Source organism: Rhinatrema bivittatum, chromosome 6 (genome assembly GCF_901001135.1).
Source record: "Rhinatrema bivittatum chromosome 6, aRhiBiv1.1, whole genome shotgun sequence".
NCBI classification, from domain to species: domain Eukaryota; kingdom Metazoa; phylum Chordata; class Amphibia; order Gymnophiona; family Rhinatrematidae; genus Rhinatrema; species Rhinatrema bivittatum.
Window position 1 is genome coordinate 177,122,905 of NC_042620.1, and position 24,832 is coordinate 177,147,736.

At 48.0% G+C, this 24,832-nt stretch overlaps 1 protein-coding gene across 4 annotated transcripts in view; it reads right to left on the reverse strand.

Moving 5' to 3' along the window:
- ARMC8 (armadillo repeat containing 8) overlaps nucleotides 1-24,832 on the reverse strand; it is a 311,684-nt gene that overhangs the window by 252,377 nt on the left and 34,475 nt on the right. For all 4 annotated transcript variants that reach the window (XM_029606184.1, XM_029606183.1, XM_029606181.1 and 1 more), the window contains exon 3: nucleotides 5,535-5,606. In XM_029606184.1, the coding sequence (XP_029462044.1) occupies nucleotides 5,535-5,606 (72 nt within the window). The remainder of the gene's footprint in view (nucleotides 1-5,534; nucleotides 5,607-24,832) is intronic.

Consider the following 24,832-nt stretch of genomic DNA (forward strand, 5'->3'; position numbering starts at 1 on the left):
AATAAATGATGAAGTGGAGTTCAGCGAGAGGTTATGGAAAAGCTTGTCTGAACAGTAGAGTCTTAAGTCTCTTCTTGAAAATAAGCGGGCATTGTTCCAGCCTGAGGTCGGGGGGGGAGCAAATTCCACTGTTTGGGACCTGCGGAGGAGATTGCTCTTTTCCTTAGGGAGGTTTTGATTGTAGGTACTTGAAGAGTGCCTCTCTGCGCTAATCTAATAGGGCGGGTAGAGGTATGAAGTTGCAGGGGGGTGGAAAGGTCTAGCGGTGAGATGTTGAGAATAGCTTTGTGAGTGATTGATAGAAGCTTGTAAAGGATTCTGTGTTTGATTGGGAGCCAATGGAGCTTCTTAAGGATTGGTGTAATGTGGTCTCTTTTGTTTGTCTTCGTGACAATCCTTGCAGTTGCATTTTGGAGCAGCTGGAGGGGCTTAATGGAGATGTCTGGCAGGCCGTGAAGAAGAGCATTGCAATAATCGATTTTTGAGAAGATAATTGCTTGCAAGACTGACCTGAAGTCCTGGAAATGAAGGAGGGGTCTTAATCTTTTTAAAACTTGAAGTTTGAAGTAGCACTCCTTCACTGTGTTATTGATGAATCCAGAGAAGTTCAGTTGGCTGACATTACATGGGAGGTCAGCCAATTTCTCGGGCACATCCTCCCAGATGGCACTGGCCCTCAATCAGGCTATTCTTCGGGCTACTATCGGTTCCATGGACTTTGGGCTACTATCGGTTCCACGCACTTTGGGCTGAAGTCTCGAAAGCCTCGTATATCATACAGAGTAGATGCTGCAAATCCTCTTCCAGGTCGAAGAATGGCTGAGGAAGAGCTGTGTTAGTTGAGCTGGTCATGAAGTGGGGTTTGAGGGACTGCAAACACTCATAAAAGTATTGGGTAATGTAAAACTGATGCTGTTGAATCTTTGCATTCAGCATACCCACTTGGAATGCCCTCTTCCCAAAGTCATCCAAATACTGGCTGTCCCTACCCAGCAGGGTATTTGAATGAAGGTGAGATTTCTTTGAGCGCTTCATGGCTGACTCCACCACCACAAAAGCGTGAGAAAGCTATAGTAGGGGGGGGGGGTTGCCTCATAGGAGTGGAGGAGAAGCCTAGTGGTTAGAGCAGTGGGTTCAAGTCCCACTGTTGCTCCTTGTGACCTTGGGCAAGTCACTTTACCCTCCATTGCCTCAGGTACAAACTTAGATTGTAAGCTCTCTGGGGATAGGGAAATACCTACAGTACCTGAATGTAATCCAATTTGAAGTACTGAAAAAAGTGCAAAAATGCAGAATATAAAAATCTAAATAAATAAAAAAATTAATAAAATCCTGAACTTGAGGTTGGTCTTTCTGGATGCTGGTGGTCCACAAAAATGGCACTCCAAGCTCTTCGCCATCACCAAGTCCAGGATGGTGGGGGAGGGTAAGGCCGTAGGTTCAGCAGGGACCTAAAAAATCTTCAGAATCCCCAAAACCTCTGCTCTTGAGTCTGGAACTTTCTTGATCTCAATACTGAGGCGAATACCCATCTTCTAAACACATTTGGAATACGTGAGGCCTTCTGGAGGCGAGGTCTGTTCTGGTGGATCCAACTCCCCCCCACCAGTAAGAGTTCCTCGAAAGAAAGGCTCGATGGATGGCCCCTCTTGTTACTCTCAAGAGAAGAGCTGTGACAGAAGTTCTAATATCTGTGACATAGCCTGAGATGCCAGCCCCCCTTCTCCAGGAGTAGAATGCTTCTTTGTAAGTCCCATCTGCCTCTTACGACCGTTATGTGATGGAGGGACTATGGCCAGAAGGATGTTTGAATCTGGCCCCCTCAGACGGTATGCAGGAATTTCGCTCTTATGAGATTTCTTGTGTCTTTTTAATAGAGGCTCCTGAATGGAGGGGAATATCCTTTTTGACACTGAAGACATGTCTGAATACACCCTCACAAACGAGTGCAAGAATCCGGTGGTGAGATAGTCAGAGAGTGGTTCCTCGTCGGAAAATCCCATTTCAACCAGCTCCTCTGGAGCAAAAATGACCTGAAGGTCCACAGCCCGTCCTGACTTGTGGGAAGCCTTCTGGGGAGACCTGCTCACTAGCTGTTGCGTCGGGTGTGACTCACAGTTCTTTTGCATCACGTGCATCGACGACGCCTGATCCCCCGCTGGTCTCTGCATCGTGATTAACTTGGCGTGCGTTGAGTCAGATGACGCATGGTGCCCACACTTTGTTGCGTCGAGGGTCTTCAGCGCATCCTTGCATCAAGCATGCACCACGTCAGTGGCCGGCGGTGCGTCAGTGTCAGGGTGCTTCAAAGCTTGCGTAGTACGGAGACTCTAGCAATGCTGGCCGACGCACCTTCATGCGAGAGTGCTGCTGGCGCAGCTCCCGATGCCTGTTGCTTCGTCGGGGCATAGGGATGTGGGAGCACTTTGGCAGGGTGGGCCACCTGGCTCCTGGTCTTCTTGGCGCCGAGAGGGATGAGTGAGTCGAATGGCGCTCCGTCTGCGGGACATAGGATCCGGTGCCCTCCTCCCGCTGATGCTGGGCCCGGGGCGACATGCGACCGCAGTCCCTGCAAGAGGACTGGTCATGGTCCGGGCCCAGGCAAAGGTAACAATAATTATGTCAGTCATCTTGCTGCACTGGCAATACTTGAAGCCAGGCTGCTTCGGGGCCATTCTAGCACTGAAAAGTACTGTTGTGATGAAAAGAAATTTGTGAAAAAATCTGAAGGAGATGAGGAGACAATCACTCCGCATGCAGACTGAAGGAAGATGGTGCCGTGCGGAAAGGACGCGCAGCCGCATAGAGCCAAAGTTCTGTGATCTTGCAAAAGCTTCACCCAGGCTGTCCGGGATGTCGTCCCAAACAGCATGGCTAATTCAGCCTGCTTATCAATGGGAAAACTACAGTTACAAATGCTCGGTAGGGCATGTTTGAAAGTTCTAGAATCTTCGAGATCAAAGTTCCGGACCGGGGCTCCAGCCGATGAGGTGACCCATATGTGAGTACTAAAAACACACCTTAGAAAGTTGGAACGAAAATGGCGACATATAAGAACAACTGAAGCAAAAAACGCATATCGATGTACCCTCCGGCACTATTATAAAGAAATAAATCAAGCCAAAAAACTCTACTATGGAAAGATAATTTCCAAAGCCAATGGAAATCCCAATACTTTATTCAATATAGTCAAAACATTAATCACTCCACATAACGAAAACTTCGCAGATCACGATACAATATTTTGCAATAAAATCGCCAATCACTTTAAAACAAAAGTAACCAACATTTCCACAGAATTTTCACAACTGCCCTATCCTACCTGTGTCAAGAAAGAACCTAATTATCAATGGTCCGAATTTATCCCGATCTCTGACAGTTCAATTCAAACTATAATCAGCAAACAAAAACCCTCAAATTCACCTTACAACCCTTGTTCAGGAGTCTTCTTCAAAGCTATTGGTCATCATGCATACTCTTTTCTTAGTAGTCTAGTTAACCAATCGTTAGAAACAGGACAATTTCCATCTAATCTGAAAAAACATCCATTTTACCTATTCTAAAATCAAAAACAAAAGGTACAGCCGATCTCAATAACTACAGACCTATTGCCTCTCTCACATCATTAGCTAAACTAATAGAATCTGCAGTTTTACGTCAACTTTCTGACTTTCTATCCGAAAATAACATTCTCCACATTAACCAGCACGGCTTCAGAAAGGGACACTCTACAGAAACACTTCTTCTATCTACCTTTGACACATTATTTCGGGCATTTGATTCATACACAGATTATATTATAGTATTTTTAGATATTTCAGCAGCATTTGATACGGTCGATCACCAAATTCTCATTTCAGGGCTACAAGCAATAGGCATCACTGGAACAGTATTAAGTTGGTTTTCATCTTTTCTTACAGATCGCCTTCAACAAGTTAATATCAACCATCAATCCTCCATTCCCTACACAATTCCATCCGGCGTTCCCCAAGGATCATCATTATCTCCCATACTATTCAATATATATCTTCTTCCGCTTTGTCATATCTTATCTTCACTCAACCTACAATTCAAAATTTATGCAGACGACATTCAATTTCTGGTCCCCTATAAAACTACCTGGTCCGATTCTCTATCATTAGTCTCACTTTACCTATCCACCATTAACTCTTGGCTATCTCATAATCGCTTAAAATTAAATCCATCAAAAACCGAACTAGTTCACTTAACATCCATTACAGACCCCTCTATAGGCCCACCATCTCATTTTACTTTCAATGGTTCAACCATCCCAATTAATTGTCATGCCATAAATCTAGGTGTAACTATAAATACAGACTTATCCATGAAACAACAAATTTCCTCCCTAACAAAGAAATCATTCTATAAATTACAGCTTCTGAAACGTCTTCGTCCTCTTCTCTTCTATCGTGATTTCAGGACTGTTCTTCAATCTCTTATTTTCTCTGGTTTAGACTATTGTAATGCACTCCATCTAGGTCTATCTGATTCATCAATTCACCCACTACAATTAGTTCAAAATAGTGCAGCTCGCTTATTATCTGGTACCTCCATTCGCAATCACATTACACCTATTTTACATTCTCTTCACTGGTTACCCATAAAATACAGGATAAAATACAAAGTACTCTCAATCATTCACAGCTTAATTTATAACTCTTCCTCCACCTGGCTTTGCACCTTACTCCGCATTTACAAACCCACCCGACACTTAAGATCACTTACTCAAAATCTCTTAGACATTCCATCACCAAGACAGGCTAGATTAGACATTACCAGGAAAAGAGCTTTTTCAGTAGCAGGACCATCCCTCTGGAACTCTTTACCCAACCCTCTCCGCTTAATATCAAATCCTTATCATTTCAAAAAAGCTTTAAAAACATTCTTTTTTCAACAAGCATTTAATACTCCTTCTAAGCATTTCCCCGATCAAAGATGAAGCTCTCATCTCCCCATAACTCACCCATCAGACACATATTACCTCAACTTCTCCTCTATCATCCCATCTGCTTTCTTCCTAGGATATTTTAATCCAATAAGTTGCCACCCCCCCCCCCCCTTCATCCCTTTTACCTTCCCTATTCTGTTTACCCATGGCATGTTACCATTATTATTATTTTTTTAATTAATAATTTCTTTTAGCTAGCAATTATCTAGCTACTTAGCTAAATTTATGTATTTTATGTTTATTTTAGTTATATTTTATTTTTACTTTATTTTAACCTGTTGTAAACCGTTTTGATAAAATTTTATTTTAAAAAGCGGTATATAAATACTTTTAAATAAAATAAATAAATAAATACTACCATCCTGTGGAGAAAAAATGAAACTGAGCCAATTAGATGGGCCTTGCAGTTCTTATCTGCCATCACATTTCATGTTTCTGTGGTAGGAAGGAGGTCTGTGACAATAATACGAAAGGATAAGCATTATAGGTTGTGTATAATGGTTCTACTTTTTGTTTCCTTCACTTCCCCTATAAATAGCAGAATAATGCAGGACTAGACATGTACCTTGGTACCGCTCCCAAAACAATCAGGTTGGCCTTCTGCTTATTGTTTCCAATGACTGCATTTTTCATGTCCCTATCAATTCAGGAAGAGAAAAAAAAAACAAAAACAGAAAGTAGTGAATCATATTGCAACAGGAAATTCTTTCCAGCAAGTTCAGTATTGCAGAAGTTTGGTATTCTGCAGGTGACGTTCATTGGTTTCCCTAGTTCACCAGCCCCAAAGCCTAATCTATACTCAGGCCTGTAAAACATGGACTTCAATCTCTGGTCTTCCTTCTGCCACAATTTTTGATGCACATGTTCTAAACTTCCTCTAGATGTTCTGCCTTTATCCAAATAATAGCCCCCTGTTTCTTCAATGTTTATTACTTAGATTTATTTCCCGATCCTTTTGAACATGAAGTTCACCCAGAGCGGGTATATAGCATATTAGAATACAGCATATAAACAGAGATCATTTGCAGCTTCACAATAAAGGTTTATAACAAATTAAAACAGCAGTAACAATCATATTACAACTTCACAATATCAAGGTCAAGATGCAATGGACTAACAAGGACTAACTTTAATTTGATCAACAAATACTCACTAAGCTCTTCCTGTAGCACAGCAGAATACTAGTGATTAACTGAAAGCAGAGTTGTTTACCTGTAACAAATGTTCTCCTAGGATAGCAGGATGTTAGTTCTCACACATAAGTGACATCATCGGTTGGAGCCCGGCACGGTATTTTGATCTCAAAGACTCTAGAACTTTTGAACATGCCCTTCTGAGCATGTACAGCTGTAGTCATCACCCCGCCCCCTACACAGAGTCCCTCAGTCCATGATATAGCTAATACATGGAGAAACCAACTCCCAGGGGAGGTAGGTAGGTTTCATGAGGAATAACATCCTGCTGTCCTGGGAAGAACACCTATTGCAGGCAAGCAACTCTGCTTTCTCCTAGGACAAGCAGAATGGTAGTCCTCACACATGGGTGAATCCCTTACTATAGGCTGTCCGAGCAAGACAAAGCAGGAAACCGCACCTTCTCCTCTGCCTGTGAAGCGCCGACCCACCAGGGGTCCAGGATGGAGAAGAGTTGGGTTCTACAAAGAAAAACCATAGAAAAGGCTGAAACACAAACCCTCCTGCGCAGTAAGGGTGCCTAAGGAAGAGAAGTGATGTAAGTGCTAGCAGAAGCAAACCCCGCATCACGGAAAACAGTACAACCAGGGTTCCTGATAAGTAAACCCTGTCGAAACAACAGTAGGTCTATAACCTCATGGATATAGGAATACATCAGAGGTGTAGACAAGAGAAAAACTCTCGGAAGAAGACTGCACAGTTTCCGTTGGTGTAACAAGAAAAAACGAAAAACAAACTGGGGCCCGAGAGCCCCCCCAGAGAGAAACTGCGGTCCGCTGACATCCAAAGGACCGAATGCTTCTGCAGAAAGGTTCCCAGGTTTGGCTGGTAGGCATAATGGGCAGAAGAAACCCAAGCAACGCTTGGAAGAACAAGCAGTGAATCATGGCAGGGCTCAAGAAAGACACTGTGTGCCGAATCATCAGACCTAGCTGACCGTGCAGGACAGCATCAAGGGTTTCAGGAGATGAAAGGCAATCCCTGAAACAGACCAGTAGCCCAAAGCTCCAGAACAGGGAGATGAGATAGGTCTGAAGCTCACGAAGAGCACGTGTCAAGAACAGGTTCCTCTATCCTGGCAAAGAATAGCGCAGGGGAAAAGGAAGGCCCTTTGGACAACCTAGGGAAATGAGAAAAGCCAAAGGCAGTATTGGCCAAAGATGTGGTGTATCCTGCCCTGCAGGTATACAGAAAATATACCACAAGTGCCTTAATTTGTCCTCCCCTCCCCCCACAATCCAACTGGAAGTCGGAAGGAGCGAAGAACACAAGGAGGCAGACCAGTGGACTGCCAGGGCAAGCACAAGTTGCCAGGTTGTCTATCAACCCCAGGCGAACAACTCACTGCCGAATCCAGCAGGGAGTTAACCACCGAGATAGAGCCCTCAGCCTGCTTGGAACAGCGGAAACTGAGAGCAAATGCCCCGGGGAGAAATCCCAAAAACTACACTAAAAGATGGGAAGCCGGGGAATCACATATGCAAACCCTAGTAGAATGGGATTTCATTACCGGGCCGTAAACCTAAAGGGCACCAGGGTAGGCCCAGGGCAGTCTCGGAACAGATTGCCAAGCACTCAGCTGAGGCTTCACTACCCCAGCCATGATTGCATATACTACCCCCCTCCCTCCAACCAAAGGAAGCACATAGTCCAGTAATGGACAATCTTTGCATGACCCAGGACTCTCCTGTCCGCAGACAGGGTGATCTCGAAAAAAGAGAATAGCTTGCAAGCTACTGCAAGCAAGAGCAGCGCCTCTGTTGTGGATTCACTTGGCCCCCAACTCCCTCAGCCATGGACATGGCGAAAGGGTGAAATGCATGCTCACCCATTTGATGGATTAGAACTCTCCTCACAGAGGAGGGCCTCGCAGGCAAGAATGACTGGAAATAGCGGTCCCTAAGAAAAGATGCCCACAGAGGCCTGCAGATATCAAAGTGACTTTTGAGTAAGGGAAACATTGGATGGGCTCCCTCGTGAATAGACCTGCTGTATCTTAGAGCGACCGAGGGAGAGCACTACCACTTGACCAGTTCTCGGGCCTGGCAAGAGCGAACGCCAGCCAGAGCAGAGCCATCTCTTCTCCAGGAACAGAGGAATGAGGGACACCCCTCAAAGGGATGTAAAGTTGGGTGTCCAGAGAGGAACCCATAAGGGTTTCCCTGGAACCCAGTCAAATCTCCCCTTCCAGAGGATCTTTCGGGATCAGGGCCACCTGATCCCGAAAGACCTTTAAACTCTCCAGAGGAGAGTTGAGGCACAATCACTGATTGCTGAGGTGCTGAAGCGACCAACCCACTATAGGCAGCTAGCCTTGGATGGGGGAGGTCACCATCGTAATCCATGGAGGGGCCCCAGCGAAAATGGTCCAATCACCACTGCCGCTGGTCCCCAGCCTTGGCCTCCAAGGAGACCAGGGCTGGGGGCAGAGAAAACCCTGCCAGGGATGGAGGCTCAGGGGCTTCCCCAGAATAAAGTTTTGGCCACGGGAGAAGATGAAAGACACATTCCTCTGCTGAGGGAGGAGAGGACTCCCAAACCACTCTCCTGATGTCTACTCCCCTCAGGGTCCGACCAGGAATGCAGAACTAGGTCAGTCCTGTGGCTCCAGAACACAATCTGTTGTGTCTGCCTGAAGGGAAAAACACACACAGACGCACCCAGATGGTAGAGGGCAACCGGCAGAACGAGTCCTCTCCTGTAAAAGTATGCTGAATGGTACTCATGCAGTGGTATCCCATCCTAAGGATGGCGGTACACCTATGTTCCCATGCTACAGCTAGGTCAGCATGCCTGAGTCGGTGGTACATGCTGCCTCACGACAAAGCACAGAGTGTGTGATGACGCCTCCCCCGCCAGTGCTCCTCAGCACTGTGCGGTGCAGAACTGGCGAGGAGGCTGGGACCATGACAAGTCGAGGGCAGAACCCTGGTATGGCTGAGGACTGCACAGCCAGGGAGGATGCCATCTGCCATTGCCCAAAGCACTTGGAGTAGATGCCTAGTCTTTTCCGACTGCGCATGTTGCGCACTAACGTCACAGTAACTCCAGCGGCGTGAAGAAAACTAGTGTGACGGCGGCATCCACAGAACCACTGGTACTCTGGGTAACGCATGATGGAGGGTACTAGTTTATGGCATCACCCCCTCCAGTGCCTCATAATGCTGCAAGAGGCGGGCACTCGAACTGCATCGGGAATGGCTCATCTTTGATTCCCTCAGGAACGACAGAAATGAAGTCCCTGGTGACCGAAGGTGCTCATGGGGCTCTGCGGTCATGTTCTGTGACATTGAACCACAGCCACTGGTGCCCAGAACAATGACAGTGCCCATAGAGCTCATGGCGCTTCCGCACTCACCAATGCAAAGCCACAACAAGGGCACCCAGCGACTCTGCATCCAGGACTTCGATGGCGCTTGACCGAACCATTCCCAGTTCCACAGGTGCCCACAGACACCGACCACCCAGTGGCCCCAATGGAGATTTCGATGCCCAAAGGTACTGATGTACCAAGAAGACCAAGATGTACCAAGAAGACCATGGGCATCTCTATGGAGGGGCCTTTCTGCCCATTCACAGATCACCGATGACCGCCAGTGCCATCGACTGTTCCCCTCAGCTCACTTATTCATCCGAGGGCATCGATGCAGCGAGCTCGATGGTCTCGCAAGTACTAATGCTCCAATAGCTGTAGCCCATGAAGCGGCAGCACAGAGCTCCTCAGTACCTCGTAGAGGACACAACCAAGGAGCCTCGAGGGCACGGGACCACTGCACTCAGAAGCCCCAGATTACCAGGGTGCCTCGAGTAGATGGTGACTACTGCGCTCAATCCATTCAAGGCCAAAAAACGCCTGCCACCCAATGACTGCAGGGTCACACGGGGGCTTCCAAGAGCCCCAGCAGTCAATGGCATCAGGAACGTCCAGGGCGCTCAATAGCAAACCCAGCACCTGGTCGGTGGTACTCGACATAGTCGAGACGAGAACGAGAGGCACAAGTGACCCCGCACCTCGATGGCCTCGAGGGTGTCAATGATATGGGGACACCACCGCATCGCGATGGCATTGAGGCCACGTACCGCGATGACCTAGTGGGCAGCGGCGGCCTCAAGGGTACGCACTTCGACAACATCGAGGGCTGCTGCAGCATTGAGGCTACACACCTAGACAGCATCGAGAGCCTGCCACTGTTTCAACCTCAACAGCTCCAAGGGTAGCCACGCACCCAACTTGATGGGATCAAGGGCGTCGATGGCATCAATGGCACCGCAGGTGTCGAGGGCCCTGAGGGCACGAGAGCATCGCGGACATCGAGGGCACAGCAGCAAATGGTACCATGGGCACCGTGGCATCGCATGCAGCAAGGGCACTGTGGCACTGAAGGTACTGCAACACCAAGAGCATCACGGCATCGATGACACAGAGGCACCAATGGTAGAGCGCCTCAATCAATGGTAACAGTTTGTGCTGCTACTCTACCACCTTGATGAACTGTGAGAAGAAAGCTGAATACCATGAGCACATAGCTTCCATGACCACACAGCTCTGTGGAAAAAAAATAGACTGAGGGACTCTGCCTAGGGGGCACGGTGATGACTACAGCTGCACATGCCCAGTAGGGCATGTTCGAAAGTTATAGAATATTTGAGATCAACGTTCCGTGCCAGGCTCCATCTGATTATGTCACCCATGTGTGAGGACTACCATCCTGCTTGTCCTAGGAGAAAAATAAGTAACACTATAGCAAAACATTAGTTTGTTAGTTTATCTCTAATCAAAAGTAAGCAGTGATGATCAAAACAGTCCTTCCGTCCAAGTAGGTAATATAACATTTCCTTTCTCAAGGTCTCAGCTACTTTACAGGAATGATGGTTTTTATATTTCCACATTGATATTCAGTCAGCAAACTAATAGGCAATTTAGAAAATCCTAGTTTAAGCATTTGTAGTTCTCACCGTTCTTTCCCAAGCCAAAGTGGTTGGGCTAAATCTGCTGCCAACAAATCACAATAGAGGCCGATATTTAGCACTACTTAGCTGGATAAATAGGGACTTATCTAGCTAAGTGGTAGCCGCTGAATATCCGGCTATATTCAGTAGCCACCACTTTGTCGGATAAGCATTTATCCGGCTAAGTAGATAAATGGATATCTTGGGGGCGGGCAATGGGCAGTTATCTTAACCAGATAAAGGCTGATATTCTGACTTATCCAGTTAAGTTAACCGAATAAGTCAGACCTACTTGATAGCAGGTCTAAAGTTATCTAAATATAACTTATCCAGCTAACTAGAACTTATCCGATTATATTCAGCAGAATAGCCAACCAATGAATATCCCTTCTAAATTAGCCAGATAAGTTAAATCCAGACAACAGCATATCTTAATTTTGGGCCCAACAGTGTTTTACAGCAGCAGTTAATTTCTCTCCAAAAACAATTGGGTTCTGGGAACATCTATTCTGTGAAAGATGCAGATGATGAAAAATTCAGAATTCAAAAGACTGAAGATGCAGCATTTAAATTATTTTGTTGAAGTTACATCATTGCAAAAAAATTTAAAAAAATTAAAAAAAAATCTCTTCAACCCCTATCCTCTGATTAGACCCTATCTGTTTCTCCAGGATAAACCATCCTAAGGACGAGATTTAAAGGAACCCTTCCTAGGGAGCCAATGTTACAAAACCAGTGCTAAAACAGGTTTTATTTAATGCACGTGGTAAAAATATGTGGCCCCACGGAATGCAGTAAGCAAATGGGATGCAATTCAAACAGACAGGAAATAAAAGCACACTAAGGGGCGGATTTTCAGAGCCCTGCTCACCTAAATCCGCCTAAATCCGGGCGGATGTAGGCGAGTAGGGCCCTGCGCGCTGGTGCGCCTATGTTCAATAGGCCTACCGGCGCGCGCAGACCCCGGGACTCGTGTAAGTCCCGGGGTTTCGCGATGGGGGCGTGTCGGGGGCGGGCCCGGTCGGCGCGGCGTTTTGGGGGCGTGTCGGCAGCGTTTTGGGGGCGGGCCCGGGGGCGTGGTTACGGCCCGGGGCAGACCGGGGGCGTGGCCGCGCCCTCCGTACCCGCCCCCAGGTCGCATCCCGGAGCGCTAGCGGCCCGCTGGCGCGCGGGGATTTATGTCTCCCTCCGGGAGGCGTAAATCCCCCGACAAAGGTAAGGGGGGGTTTAGGCAGGGCCGGGCGGGTGGGTTAGGTAGGGGAAGGGAGGGGAAGGTGAGGGGAGGGCAAAAGAAAGTTCCCTCCGAGGCCGCTCCGATTTCGGAGCGGCCTCGGATTTCGGAGCGGCCTCAGAGGGAACGGGGGTAGGCTGCGCGGCTCGGCGCGTGCCGGCTATACAGAATCGATAGCCTTGCGCGTGCCGATCCAGGATTTGCGCGGCTACGCGCGTATCTACTAAAATCCCACGTACTTTTGCTTGCGCCTGATGCGCCAGCAAAAGTACGCCAATTCGCACGGTTTGAAAATCTACCCCTAAATGAAAAAAGTGCACTAAAATGTGAATTAACCTAAAAATTCACACTAATGCAGAAATAAGGAGGAGTGTGATCAAAATGACCTTGCATGAAAGAATGGTGCTATGCATCCCAACTTGGGCACAATCTCACATACATGGCCATTTGGGCAAGGTATGTCTAGTTAAATCAAAGGGTAAGCTTTCTAGGATGGGCACCTACAGCTGAACAGTGCACACTTTGGCACTGTGCATCCTGACTTGGGCACAAAACTGTGAGAACTGTTCGGCTGTAGGTGCCTCCCTAGAAAGCTTACTCTTTCATGCCACTTGGTATGTCTCGCCAAAATGGCTTTGCATGCAAGACTATGCCCAAGTCAGGATGCACAGTGTCAATCTTGCATGTAAGGCCATTATGCCATAGTGTCAATGCGTAAAGTTCAGCTGTAGGTATATGTCCAAGAGAGCTTACACTTGGTTTTTACTTGCCATGCCTTGCCACAATGGGATAGACACCTACACCTGAACAGTACACACTGGCACTGTGGCACAGTGGCCTGACTTGTGAGATTGGCACTGTGCATCTTGACTTGGGCACAATCTCACATGCCAGGCCACTTTAGTAAGAGGGTGAGAAGGGAAGAGGGAGAGGAAGGGGGAGGGGGAGGAAAGGAAAAGAAAGGGAGGGGGACAGAGAGGAATAGTAGAAACGGAAGCAAGTAGAGAGTGGCAAGACTGCATGGAGGGGTGATGTGAGTGGTGAGTGTCAGGGTATGTGTATGCTTTGGCTGACACAATGCTGGAAATTTAACTTCTGGATCTGAGGTGGAGCAATAATGAACTCACATTTCTTTTAGCCAGTGTTATTCTAGCTGCTACAACCACACTGTGTACAGCAATAGAAAAATATTGGCCACCCAAATGTGTTTACTCCACCTCAGTCCAAGGAAGGAGATAAATTTCCAGCATAAGCATTCCAGGGTGGACACCTACTGGAAAACAAAGCACAATCTCTCTGGGGAGGGCACGTTCAGCTGAACAATATTAAATTTTGCACTGTATGCATCCCAACTTTGGTGTACTGTTCAGCTATAGGTGCCCACCCCAGAAAATTTACACTGGAAATTTTTCTTCCTGGGTCTGAGGTAGAGAACTACACTGGGCATGGCAACAGATAATACTGGCCACCAGAAATGTAATTTTTCTCCACCTCAGATTCAGGAGTTCAACTTCCAGCATAAGCTCTCTGGGGTGGGCATCAGTCACAGGTTTTCCTGAACAGCTAGCGTATACACACATAGCGCTAAAGTATATACTGTTCACCTGTTGGTGCCCACCCCAGAGAGCTTATGTTTTTTCAGCTAGCTGTAGGTGTCTGAGTTTACATGTTGATTTTACCTGCTATGCTTTGATAAAATGGCTTTGGATGTAAGAATGTGCCCAAGAGATGGCATGCACAGCACCAATCTTGTATGCAATGCCATTTTGTCAAGGTATGGCAAGTAAATCTAAGTGTAAGCTTTGGGGAAGGCACCTACAGCTGAACAGTAGGCCCAAATCAAGGTTATACAATGCCAGTGTACTGTTCACCTGTAAGTGCCTGCCCCGACAGCTTATACTGGCAATTGAACTCCTGTGTCTGAAGTGGAGAAAACTCAAATTTCTGGTGGCCAAAGTTATTCTATTGCTGTGCTCAGTCTGGCAGAAACAGCTAAACACTACCACACTGTAGCAATAGTATGACATGGTCATCAGAAAGGTGTGTTGCAAACGTTTTGGCAAATAGGCTTAAAGATACTATGCCACTGGTGACACATCCTGATCAAACAGGCAAGGAGTAGATAATATGAGGAGGACTCTTGATCTAATCTATACAGTGAAGGGAGTCTCTGCTGACATGGTCCTTATGGCTCTAGATGTGGAAAAAGCTTTTGATCATGTTGAATGGGACTATTTATTCTATATTTTAACTAAATTTGGGTTTGGCAAACCTTTTATTTTCTGGATTAAAGACTTGTATTTTCAGTCAGAAGCACAAATACGAGTTAAAGGAAAATTGGTTCTTACCTACTAATTTTTGTTCCTGAAGTACCACAGATCAGTCTGGGCAAGTGGGTTTTGCATCCTTACCAGCAGATGGAAGCAGAGAACAAAAACTTTGAGGCACTGCTACATAACAGAGTGCCACCTGCAGTCCCTCAGTATTGACCTGTTCCCAAGTCAAACTAGAGTGAAACTAAAGTCAACAATCCCCCGTCTCCCAGGACGAACATAAAAGCGAGAAACATAGGGTTGGAGCCTCTCTGAAAAGGAACCCAAGGAACCAACCAAACCTGGTCATCCTATAGGCTCTGAAACTATATACACTGAATATCTCATCAGATCTTGCTAATCATAATCAGTACGGTCTTTGCACACAATGGGCTGGGATTCTGGACGGATCTGTGGTACTTCAGGAACGAAAATTAGCAGACAAAAAACAATTTTCCTTTCCTGTTCATACCCAAGATTAGTCCAGACAAGTGAAATGTACCAAAGCACCCCTGCACTGGTCAGGCACCCGAAAGAACCGCTCTCAACACACTCTCGCCAAAATTTGGCTCCCCACTGTGCGAACATTCAATTGGTCGTGCTGGAATAAGGTTTGCAGTGACGACCATGTTGCTGCCCTACAGATCTCCTGTGGTGACACCAACTGACAGCCCATGAGGCCACCTGTGCTCTAGCAGAATGCACTCACAACCCCTCTGGGATCCTGCGACCCTTGCAAATATAAGCCAAAACCATGCCCTTCAAAGCTTTGTGTCCCTTCCCTGTTCCCCCAAACAATACAAATAGATGATTCGACCACCTAAAGCTGTTGGTGATCTTCAGCTAATGCAACAGCACCCGAACATCCAACAAACGGCACTCTCTTTCCTCTGGAGATTCAGAAGACCAGTTTGGAAATGCAGGAAGCTTCACTGTCTGGTTAAGGTGGAACAAGGAAATGACCTTGGGCAAAAATGAGGGTACTGTACCCGATACCCCATCATCCAAAATTCTCAAAAATGATTCCTTACCGAACAAAGCCTGTAGCTCTGAAATTCACCTGGCTAAACAAATCACCACCAGAAACACCGTTTTCAAGGTGAGGTCCTTCAAAAACTGGACTACATCCAGATGCAACGCCAAAATCCTCCCTTGTAGCTTACCTCTGAGACACCCCAAAGCCACCACTTGTATGCACAGGGAATTATATGACAGACCCTTAGACAAGCCCTGCTGTAAAAAGGCTAAAACTTGTGGGATACAGAACCTCAATGAGTCTAAGCCTTCCTTCCTCACCCCATGTCTCAAACACCTTCCATACTCTTCCGTATGCCATGGAAGTGGACGGTCTCCTGGCCTGAAGTAAAGTGGTGATTACCGGCTCTGAGTACCCTTTCAATATTAATTTTAAAAACCTCCTCTCAAAAGCCAAGCCGCAAGACAAAAGTGATCTGCCCAATCCAAGAAGATAGGACCTTGCCTCAACAGCCTCGACAAATAAGACAGCCTGAGGGGTCCGTGCACTGTGCATTGGATCAGATCTGCAAACCATAGCCGCCGCAGCCACTCCAGCACCACAGGAATCACCCTTCTCGGATGTTTCTCTATGCAGCTCAACAGGCAGCCTATTAACGACCACGGAGGAAACACGTACAACACAGTCGCTGCCAGCCACAGAAGAATCAAGATATCTATGTCCTCAGCCCTGACTTCCCATCTGTGACTGAAGAACCTCAGCACCTTGGCACTGCATCTCAATGCCATTAGATCCAGCTGTGGGTTGTCCAAGCGAGTTCAGATGAGGCCAAAGCCTTTCCCTGACAATTCCCATTTTCCTAGGTCCAACTTTTGCCTGCTGAGATAGTCCAGTTGTACATAGTCCACTCCATCTTCATATGATGCCGGATTCTCTGCAGATGCCCTTCCGCCCAAAGAAAAAGCTCCTGGGTCTCAAGAGCTACAGCGCAACTCTTCGTTCCGCTCTAGCAATCGATATACACCATAGTCATCGCACTGCCCGAGAATACTCGTACCACTTGACCTCAGACCTGAGAAAAGAAAACAATCAGCACCCTGAGTGCTTCCCTTGTTTCCAAGCGAATGATTGACCACGTCGCTTCTACCGGCGACCAATGACCCTGGGCCGTCTGCCCTTGACAGACAGCCCCCCAACCAGTGAGGTTGGCATCTGTGGTCACCACCATCCACTCCGGAGTCTCTAGGTTTATCCCTTTCTCCAAACTGTGATGAGACTGGGCCTGGATTCTTCCTGTAATGGTAATGGCTGCTGATACTCCTCCGACAACGGATTCCACCAGGACAGCAGGTCCCACTGCAGAGGCCTCAGGTGGGCAAACACTTGTGGCACCAAATCTAGTGTATATGCCACAGAACCCGGAATCTGTAAATAATCCCAGGCCTTAGGAACTGGCAAATGTAAAAACCTCAGTACCTGTAACAATCTTTTCCACCTTCTCTGGGGTGAGAAAGACCCTGCTGGCCTGGGTATCGAACTCAGTCCAAAGACTGAGTCGGCACTAGGTGACTCTTGGCTAGGTTTATCACCCAGCTGAGCGACTGGAACATTTCCATCACCCTGAGTATTTGCCTGTGAACACTCCTCTTTGGACTTTGCCTTAATGAAACAATTGTCCAAATACGGGTGAATCAGAATCCCCCCCCCTTCGCAGGGCCGCCACCACCACCACCATCACATTTGTGAACATGCGTGGTGCTGTAGTCAACCCAAAATGGAGTGCCCGAAATTGGAAATGCTGTCCCAGCATCATGAAGTGCAGAAAAGTCTGCTGCTCCTGCCAAATGGTTACATCAGATAGGCTTCCGTCAAGTCCAAGGATGCAAGAAATTCTCCTCTTCGGACCGCCGCAATTACCGTCCGCAACATCTCCATTTGAAAATGCAGAACCCGCAGCGCCATGGTGACTTTCTGTAGATCTAGAAGGGGCCAAAATGTGCCTTCCTCTCTAGAGTAGGCACTGGCACAATTGCATCCAGCATATGCAAGCAGTGGAGAGCATCCTGGATGGCCTCTCATTTGCTTCAGAACACGCAATGGGACACCATAAAAACCTCCCTGCTCCGACATGATCTTGGCCCACTCTTCATAAAAAAAGGAACAACCTCCCTCCTATCGCTTCCATCGAAGAGTTGACCTGCACAACTTCATTGCGAGGTTTTCCCACCTCCAGTTGACAGACCAGAGCCAACTCTTTGAGTCCTGCAGGCACCACAAAAGGACTGTTGCCTTCCTGAGATCTGCATCTGCCCCAAGCCCGAGATACTCCTGAAATCGGAAGCACAGAGGAAAAATCTTCTTGGCCACTTTCTTATCCTCCAGCAACTTGTTGTCCTTGGACTCGCCCAGAACTTTCATCAGTTGCTCCAGGACCTTGCCGAAGAGCAGCTTTCCCTTAAAAGTGAGATTACAAAGTTGTGATTTGCACCATACATCTGCTGACCAATTTTGTAACCACAGAATGCTCCTTGCTGCTACCGCAGATACAATATTTCTGGCCGACGACTGAACCAAGTCTTATTTATATTCCAAAAAGAGGAATACAAAAAAATCTAAATAAATAAAATAAATAAAGCGCATCTGCCACATAGGCCACCCCAGCCTCCAGCCGTGCCACCTGACTGAAGTCCCCAGAAGCAGGCCCCTTTCTCCTGCGCCTTCTACACCCAGCGCAAACAGGCCCTCTGCATCAGGCAAGCACAAATCGCTGCCTGAAGGCTTATTGCTGAAACTTCAAACATGCTTTTCAATTGAATCTCCAATTTGCGGTGCTGCATGTCCTTCAAAGCAGCAGACCCTGCCACTGGAATAATGGTCTTCTTGGTACCTGCCGAGACATCCGCATCCACCTTAAGAAGCCTCAGTAACTACATGGTCTCTTCAGTTAACGGACACAACTTTGCCATCATTCTGCTGACCTTCAAGCCAGGCTCCGGAGAACCCCATTCCCAGTTTACCAGTTTCTTCACTTTCTTGGGCAAAGGAAACGCTTTCAGTGGTTCCTGTAGGCCATCCAGTACTGGATCCACCCCCTCGTTATCTGAATCTTCCTGGGTAACCTTGATACCCAGCTCCCCAAAACCTAGGGCTCTTTCCAGAACAGCCGCACAACCCTAGGGTCGTCCTCCGTTAAGGACACTGTTCCCTGACGAGTGTCGAACCAAGCTACCAAAACTTCCAACGAATGGGATGGCACTAGACGACTTTTGGACATGTTGACTACCCAGCCGAGGGTTCTCAACAATTGAAGTACTCTGTTTATCGCCTCCTGGCAAAGCAACTCCAATTTCGCTCGAATTAGCCAATCGTCCAGGTACGGGTGTACTAAAAACCCCTCCTTCCGGAGCTGTGCTGCCACTACCACCATAACCTTGGTGAATGTCCTGGGCGCAGTGGCCAGAGCGAATGGCAGAGCCTGAAATTGGTAGTGATACCCCAAGACGGAGAACCTCAGGAACCTCTGATGATCGGCCCGAATCCCGATGTGTAAATATGCCTCCGTTAGATCCAGGGATGCAAGAAATTCCCCTCGTCGGACCAACACAATGACGGACCTTAATGTTTCCATCCAGAAACGGGGAATCCAAAGGTATCTGTTGACCAGCTTGAGGTCGAGGATGGGTCGGAAAGTCCCTTCTTTCTTGGGCACCACGAAGTAAATGGAATAATGACCCCGTCAAAGCTCCGCCGGAGGAGCTGGGACAACGGCACCGAGGTCAAGAAGACGCTGCAGAGTCTCCTTTACTGCATGGCGCTTTGTTGCATGACCGCATGGAGAGACCAGGAATCGCTGGAGGAGCCGGCGTGCAAAATCTAACGCATAACCATGACTTATCACTGACAGCACCTACTGATCCGAAGTGATTTTGGCCCACTCCTCGTGAAACAGAAACAATCTGCCTTCCACCACGGGAACCAAGGAATGGACCGGCCACACATCATTGTGAAGGCTTTCCACCCGGTGTGCTCTGACCGGTGCCAGGCCTACCGAAACGGCACCCACGAAAGGACTGAGCGTACATCTGCTGCCTGTTGGCGTTGTGTCGAAAAGAAGAAACCGACCCCCGAGAAGTCAGAGGCCTCCGACCTCCTCTAAATCGTGACCTGGAAGCAAAAGAACCTCTCGACTTTGGTCTATCTTCCGGAAAACGATGTACCTTATTCTCGCCCAAGGACTGAATCAGATCTTCCAGCTCTTTCCCAAACAGCAGTTTTCCCTTAAACGGCAAAGATCCCAGTTGAGCTTTAGATGACACATCCGCCGCCCTGTTGCGTAACCATAGCAGACGTCTTGCTGACATGGCCGATACCATGGTTCTGGCCGACGTGCGAAGCAAATCGTAAAAGGCATCCACACGATAGGCAATCACCACCTCAAGTCGCCCCGCTTGGAGAGATTCCTCCTGAGAGAGAGCGACTCATTATCCAAGAGCTGCTGCACCCAACGCCGACCTGCCCTCAAAGAAAAATTGCTACACATCGCCGCACGAATTCCAAGCACGGAAACCTCGAAGATCTTCTTGAGCTGAATCTCCAGTTTGCTATCCTACAAATCCTTAAGGGCCGTCCCCCCAGTGACCGGAATGGTGGTCTTCTTCGTGACCGCAGCCACCGCTGCATCCACCTTAGGAACTCTTAAAAGCTCCAAGGCCTCCTCAGGCAGAGGATAGAGCTTATCCATTGCCTTAACCACCTTAAGGCCCAAGTCTGGAGTGTCCCATTCCTTGAAGAGCAAATCAGTAGCCGAAAAATGAAACGGGAAGGATGAAGGAGGCCCCCTTAGGCCCAACATCACAGGGTCCATAGACTCTAGGCGAGACTCTTATTTATTTATTTATTTATTTAAAAACTTTTATATACCGGCATTAGTAAGCATACATCATACCGGTTCACATTGTAACTGAAAGGCTGAAATTACAATCAACAGGGAGGGGAAGCAGGGAGGAATATACATAGTGCAGGAGACAATGAAAAAGAAGCATTAAAACTGTAACAGGCTATTTACAGGTCTGGATATACAGGCTATTTACAGGTCTGGATATACAGGCTTAAACGTGTTGCTTACAGGGTCTATATACTTACAAGGGCCCAAGGGTCTATATACAAGAGGTTCAATGAAGGGGGGTGGAGATTAGACAGGGTAGGCTTGTTGGAAGAGCCATGTTTTAAGTTTTTTTCTGAACTTGGAGTAACATGGCTCAAGCCTGAGCGTGGTAGGGAGGGCGTTCCATTGTTTAGGGCCTGCAATGGATAATGCGCGATCTCTGGTGGCGGAGAGGTGGGCTTTTTTCAAAGGGGGAATGGAGAGGGTACCTATGTTGACAGAACGAATAGGTCGGTCAGAACGTATGGGACAGAAGGGTTCATCCAGCCAGTTAGCGTTGTGAGAGTGGATAGATTTGTGTAATATAGTTAAGACTTTAAAGAGAATACGAGATGCGATGGGGAGCCAGTGGAGTTCTTTGAGTATGGGGGTGATATGATCGGTTTTCCGAGTGTTGGTGATAACCCTGGCAATTGCATTTTGGAGCAACTGTAAGGGTTTGGTAGTGGAGGAGGGTAGACCGAGGAGGAGGGCATTACAGTAGTCAAGCTTTGAGGAAAGGGTAGCTTGAACGACAGTACAGAAATCATGATAGTGGAGGAGGGGTCTGAGCTTCTTCAGGATATTGAGCTTGAAGAAACCTGCTTTGAGGATGGAGTTGATCTGTTTTTTTAGGTTGAGTTGTTGATCGAGAATTACCCCAAGGTCTCTTGCAGTAGGTTGGGATACTATAGTATTGAAGGCTGGGTCATTGGAGATCAAGGGTTTAGGGGGAAGGTGGGGAGAGATAAGGAGCAGCTCTGTTTTAGCGGAGTTTAGGGCGAGGAGGATGTTGGTGAGGAAATCGTTTATGTTGGCAAGACATGTGTTCCAGAAAGCGAGGGCGTCTGAGAGAGAGTTGTGAATGGGAATGATGATTTGCACGTCATCTGCATAGAGGTAGAATTTGAGGCCGAGTTCGGTGAGGAGCTGGCATAGGGGAGTAAGATATATATTGAAAAGGGTAGAGGAGAGGGAGGAACCTTGGGGGACACCTTGAGCCAGGGGGTAGAGTGTGGAATTGGCGTTTCCTATCTTGACAGAAAACTTTCTGTTGGATAAATAGGATTTAAACCATAGCAGGGCTAGGCCTGAGATGCCTATTTCGGTCAAACGGTTGATGAGGAGGTTGTGATTGATGGTGTCAAAGGCAGCTGAGATATCGAGAAGGGCGAGGAGGTAACAGTTGCCTTGGTCCATGCCTATGAGCAAGTGGTCAGTGAGGGAGAGCAGGAGTGTTTCGGTGTTGAGGTACTTACGGAAGCCGTATTGGGCTGGGTGTAGTATATTGTTGTTTTCTAGATATTCTGTAAGTTGGGTGTTCACAATCTTTCCATAATTTTGGAGAGGAAGGGCAGGTTAGAGATGGGGCGAAAGTTGGCGGGGTCTTTGGGGTCTAATGCTGGTTTTTTTAGGAGGGGCTTAACAATTGCTTGTTTGAGGGCATCAGGGACAGAGCCTGAAGAGAGGGAGGAGTTTATAATGTCTGCAATGGGTTTGGATATCGAATTAGGGATGGAGAGGAGGGATTTTGTAGGGATGGTGTCTGAAGGGTGGGATGCAGGTTTGAGTTTTCTAAGGATAGATTCCACTTCTTTGGAAGAAGTCAGTTCGAGGGTTTGGAGGGTGGGTATGGTGGGGGAAGGTTGGAGCGGAGGGGAAAGGGGGATTGAAGGGGAAGGGAGTTGAAATCTACGGAGGATGTTAGTGATTTTTGCGAGGAAATATTGGGCGATTTCTTCGCTTTTGGCGGAGGCTTCATTTTCAGGGATAGAGGGCTGGGAGGACTTGGTAAGGTTGGCAACATAATTGAAGAGGGCTTTAGGGTTGTACATGTACTGGTGGATCTTGGAAGCATAGAAATCTCGTTTAGTTTTAAGGGTGGTTATTCTATAGTGGTGAAGGGCGGATTTGTAGCTTGAGGCGGATTGGGGTGAGGGGGCTTTACGCCAGATTCTCTCCCGCTGCCTAAGGGTATGTTTTAAGGATCTTAATTCAGTCGTGTACCATGATTGATGGTTTTTTGTGGATTGGGGTAGGTTACGTCTGGTGATGGGACATAGTTTGTCAGCGATTTCTAGGGTTGTGCTGAACCAGGATGTGATGGCAGTTTCTGGAGTGGAGCAGTCAAGGATAGTAGAGACGTTGGAGATAGCAAGAGCTAGTTCATCTCCTGAGCAGGATTTTCTAAAGGTAAAGGTTGTGTTGTTTGTGTGGGTAGGGGTGGTGGGGAAGTTAAGGGTAAGCAAGGCTTCTATGAGGAAGTGGTCTGACCAGGGTACTGGGGAGCAGGTGGGGGGGGTGGGAAGGTAGGAAGTAGTGGTTGACGAATATGAGGTCCAGGGAGTGTCCAGCTTGGTGGGTGGGGGAGGCAATGATTTGTCTGAGGCCTATTGCTTGGAGTGCTGTGAGGAGTGTCTCACAAGAGGGGGTAAGGGGGGTGGCATCAACATGGAGGTTGAAATCTCCTAGGATGATGGAGGGAATTTCAGTGTTGATGTTGGTGGATAAGAATTCGATTAAGGGGGAGGGGTCCCGTTCAATGGAGCCAGGAGGGGCATAAATAAGACAAATCTGTAGTGAGGGAGACTTAAAGAGGCCAATTTCTAATTTGGTGGGAGAGGTGGAGTGGGTGAGTTTGAGATTGAGGTGCTTCTTGAAGGCTAGGAGGATGCCGCCTCCTTTTTTCTTAGGTCTTGGAATGGAAAGGAATTCGTAGGAGTGGGTCGGTAGCTGGTTCAAGAGGACTATGTCGGTTTCTTTGAGCCAGGTTTCCGTGATCGCACAGACGTCTGGGTTGGCATCAGTGAGGAGGTCATTTAGAATGGGGGTTTTTTTAGAGAGTGATTGGGCATTGAACAAGATGATAGAGAGGGTAGTGAGTCCTAGAAATTGGTTGAGGGGGGTCGAGAGGATGGGGAGAAGGGACTTGTAAGAGGGGGGTGGTCGGAGGGGAAGGAGATGGGGGCGTCTGTTGTGGGGGAGGTGAATATGGCGGATTTGTTGTGTGGTCATTGTGGTTGAAGATGGAGGGGGTGAAGGAGAGAGAGAGAGGGGTGGGCAAGAAGGAAGCAGGGTAGCAGTAGGCGAATAGAGGACGGGGATTAGGGTGTTAGTGTGTGTTGCTGGGGGGGAGAGCACAATGCAGAATAAACAGTGCACATTAAATGGAGCAATTTGATGCAGATCCACCCAGACTCTTCCTGGGGACGTTGAATGCCTAACTCCCCCAAAATAGCCGGAATGAGCGGAGCCAGTTCGTCTCTCCGAAAGAGACAGACCACCTTCAGGTCGTCTCCGTCCGCCACATGGGACCCCCGAAGACCGCTCTGCAGTTGATCAGCCTCCCCTTCACCTCCCCTCGGGGGCTGGGAAGGTAACTCCCAGTCATCCTGATCCTCCAATTCCGTGGAGGAATCCGGATCTCCAAAGGGGTCCGCAAGTTGGAGGGCCACTGTCCAGATGAAAGACCCGGGTCCTGGGCGTTCCTGGTCCGCTTCTGAGGCCTGGGTTGGGAGTCCAGAATAAGAGCCCTCTTCTTACCTGCCTTCTGGGCCTAAAAGGCCTTATGCATTAAAAGGGCAAAATCAGTGTCTGCCGCTTGATTTTATAGCAGCAGACACGAACTGCTCACGTGACCGAGGGACCTCCTTCCGGGTCGGGGCAGCTGCCGAGACCTGCAGCTGTTCCAAGGGTAACGATGTCAAAAAAGAGTCTCTCCCGGTAGGGCAATGGTATCCCACTCCTCTCTGTTGCAGCTCCCAACTTCCAGTGTCTGCCGCTTGGGGAGCTGCAACAGAGAGGAGTGGGATACCATTGCCCTACCGGGAGAGACTCTTTTTTGACATCGTTACCCTTGGAACAGCTGCAGGTCTCGGCGGCTGCCCCGACCCGGAAGGAGGTCCCTCGGTCACGTGAGCAGTTCGTGTCTGCTGCTATAAAATCAAGAGGCAGACGGCGCACCGCCGCCGTCGGCGCACGCTGCCTAAGCCGCGCGCTCCGTAAGGGGCGCGCGGCTTGGTCCGGCTTAGGCCGGCGAAGGCGAAGAAGGCGCCAGG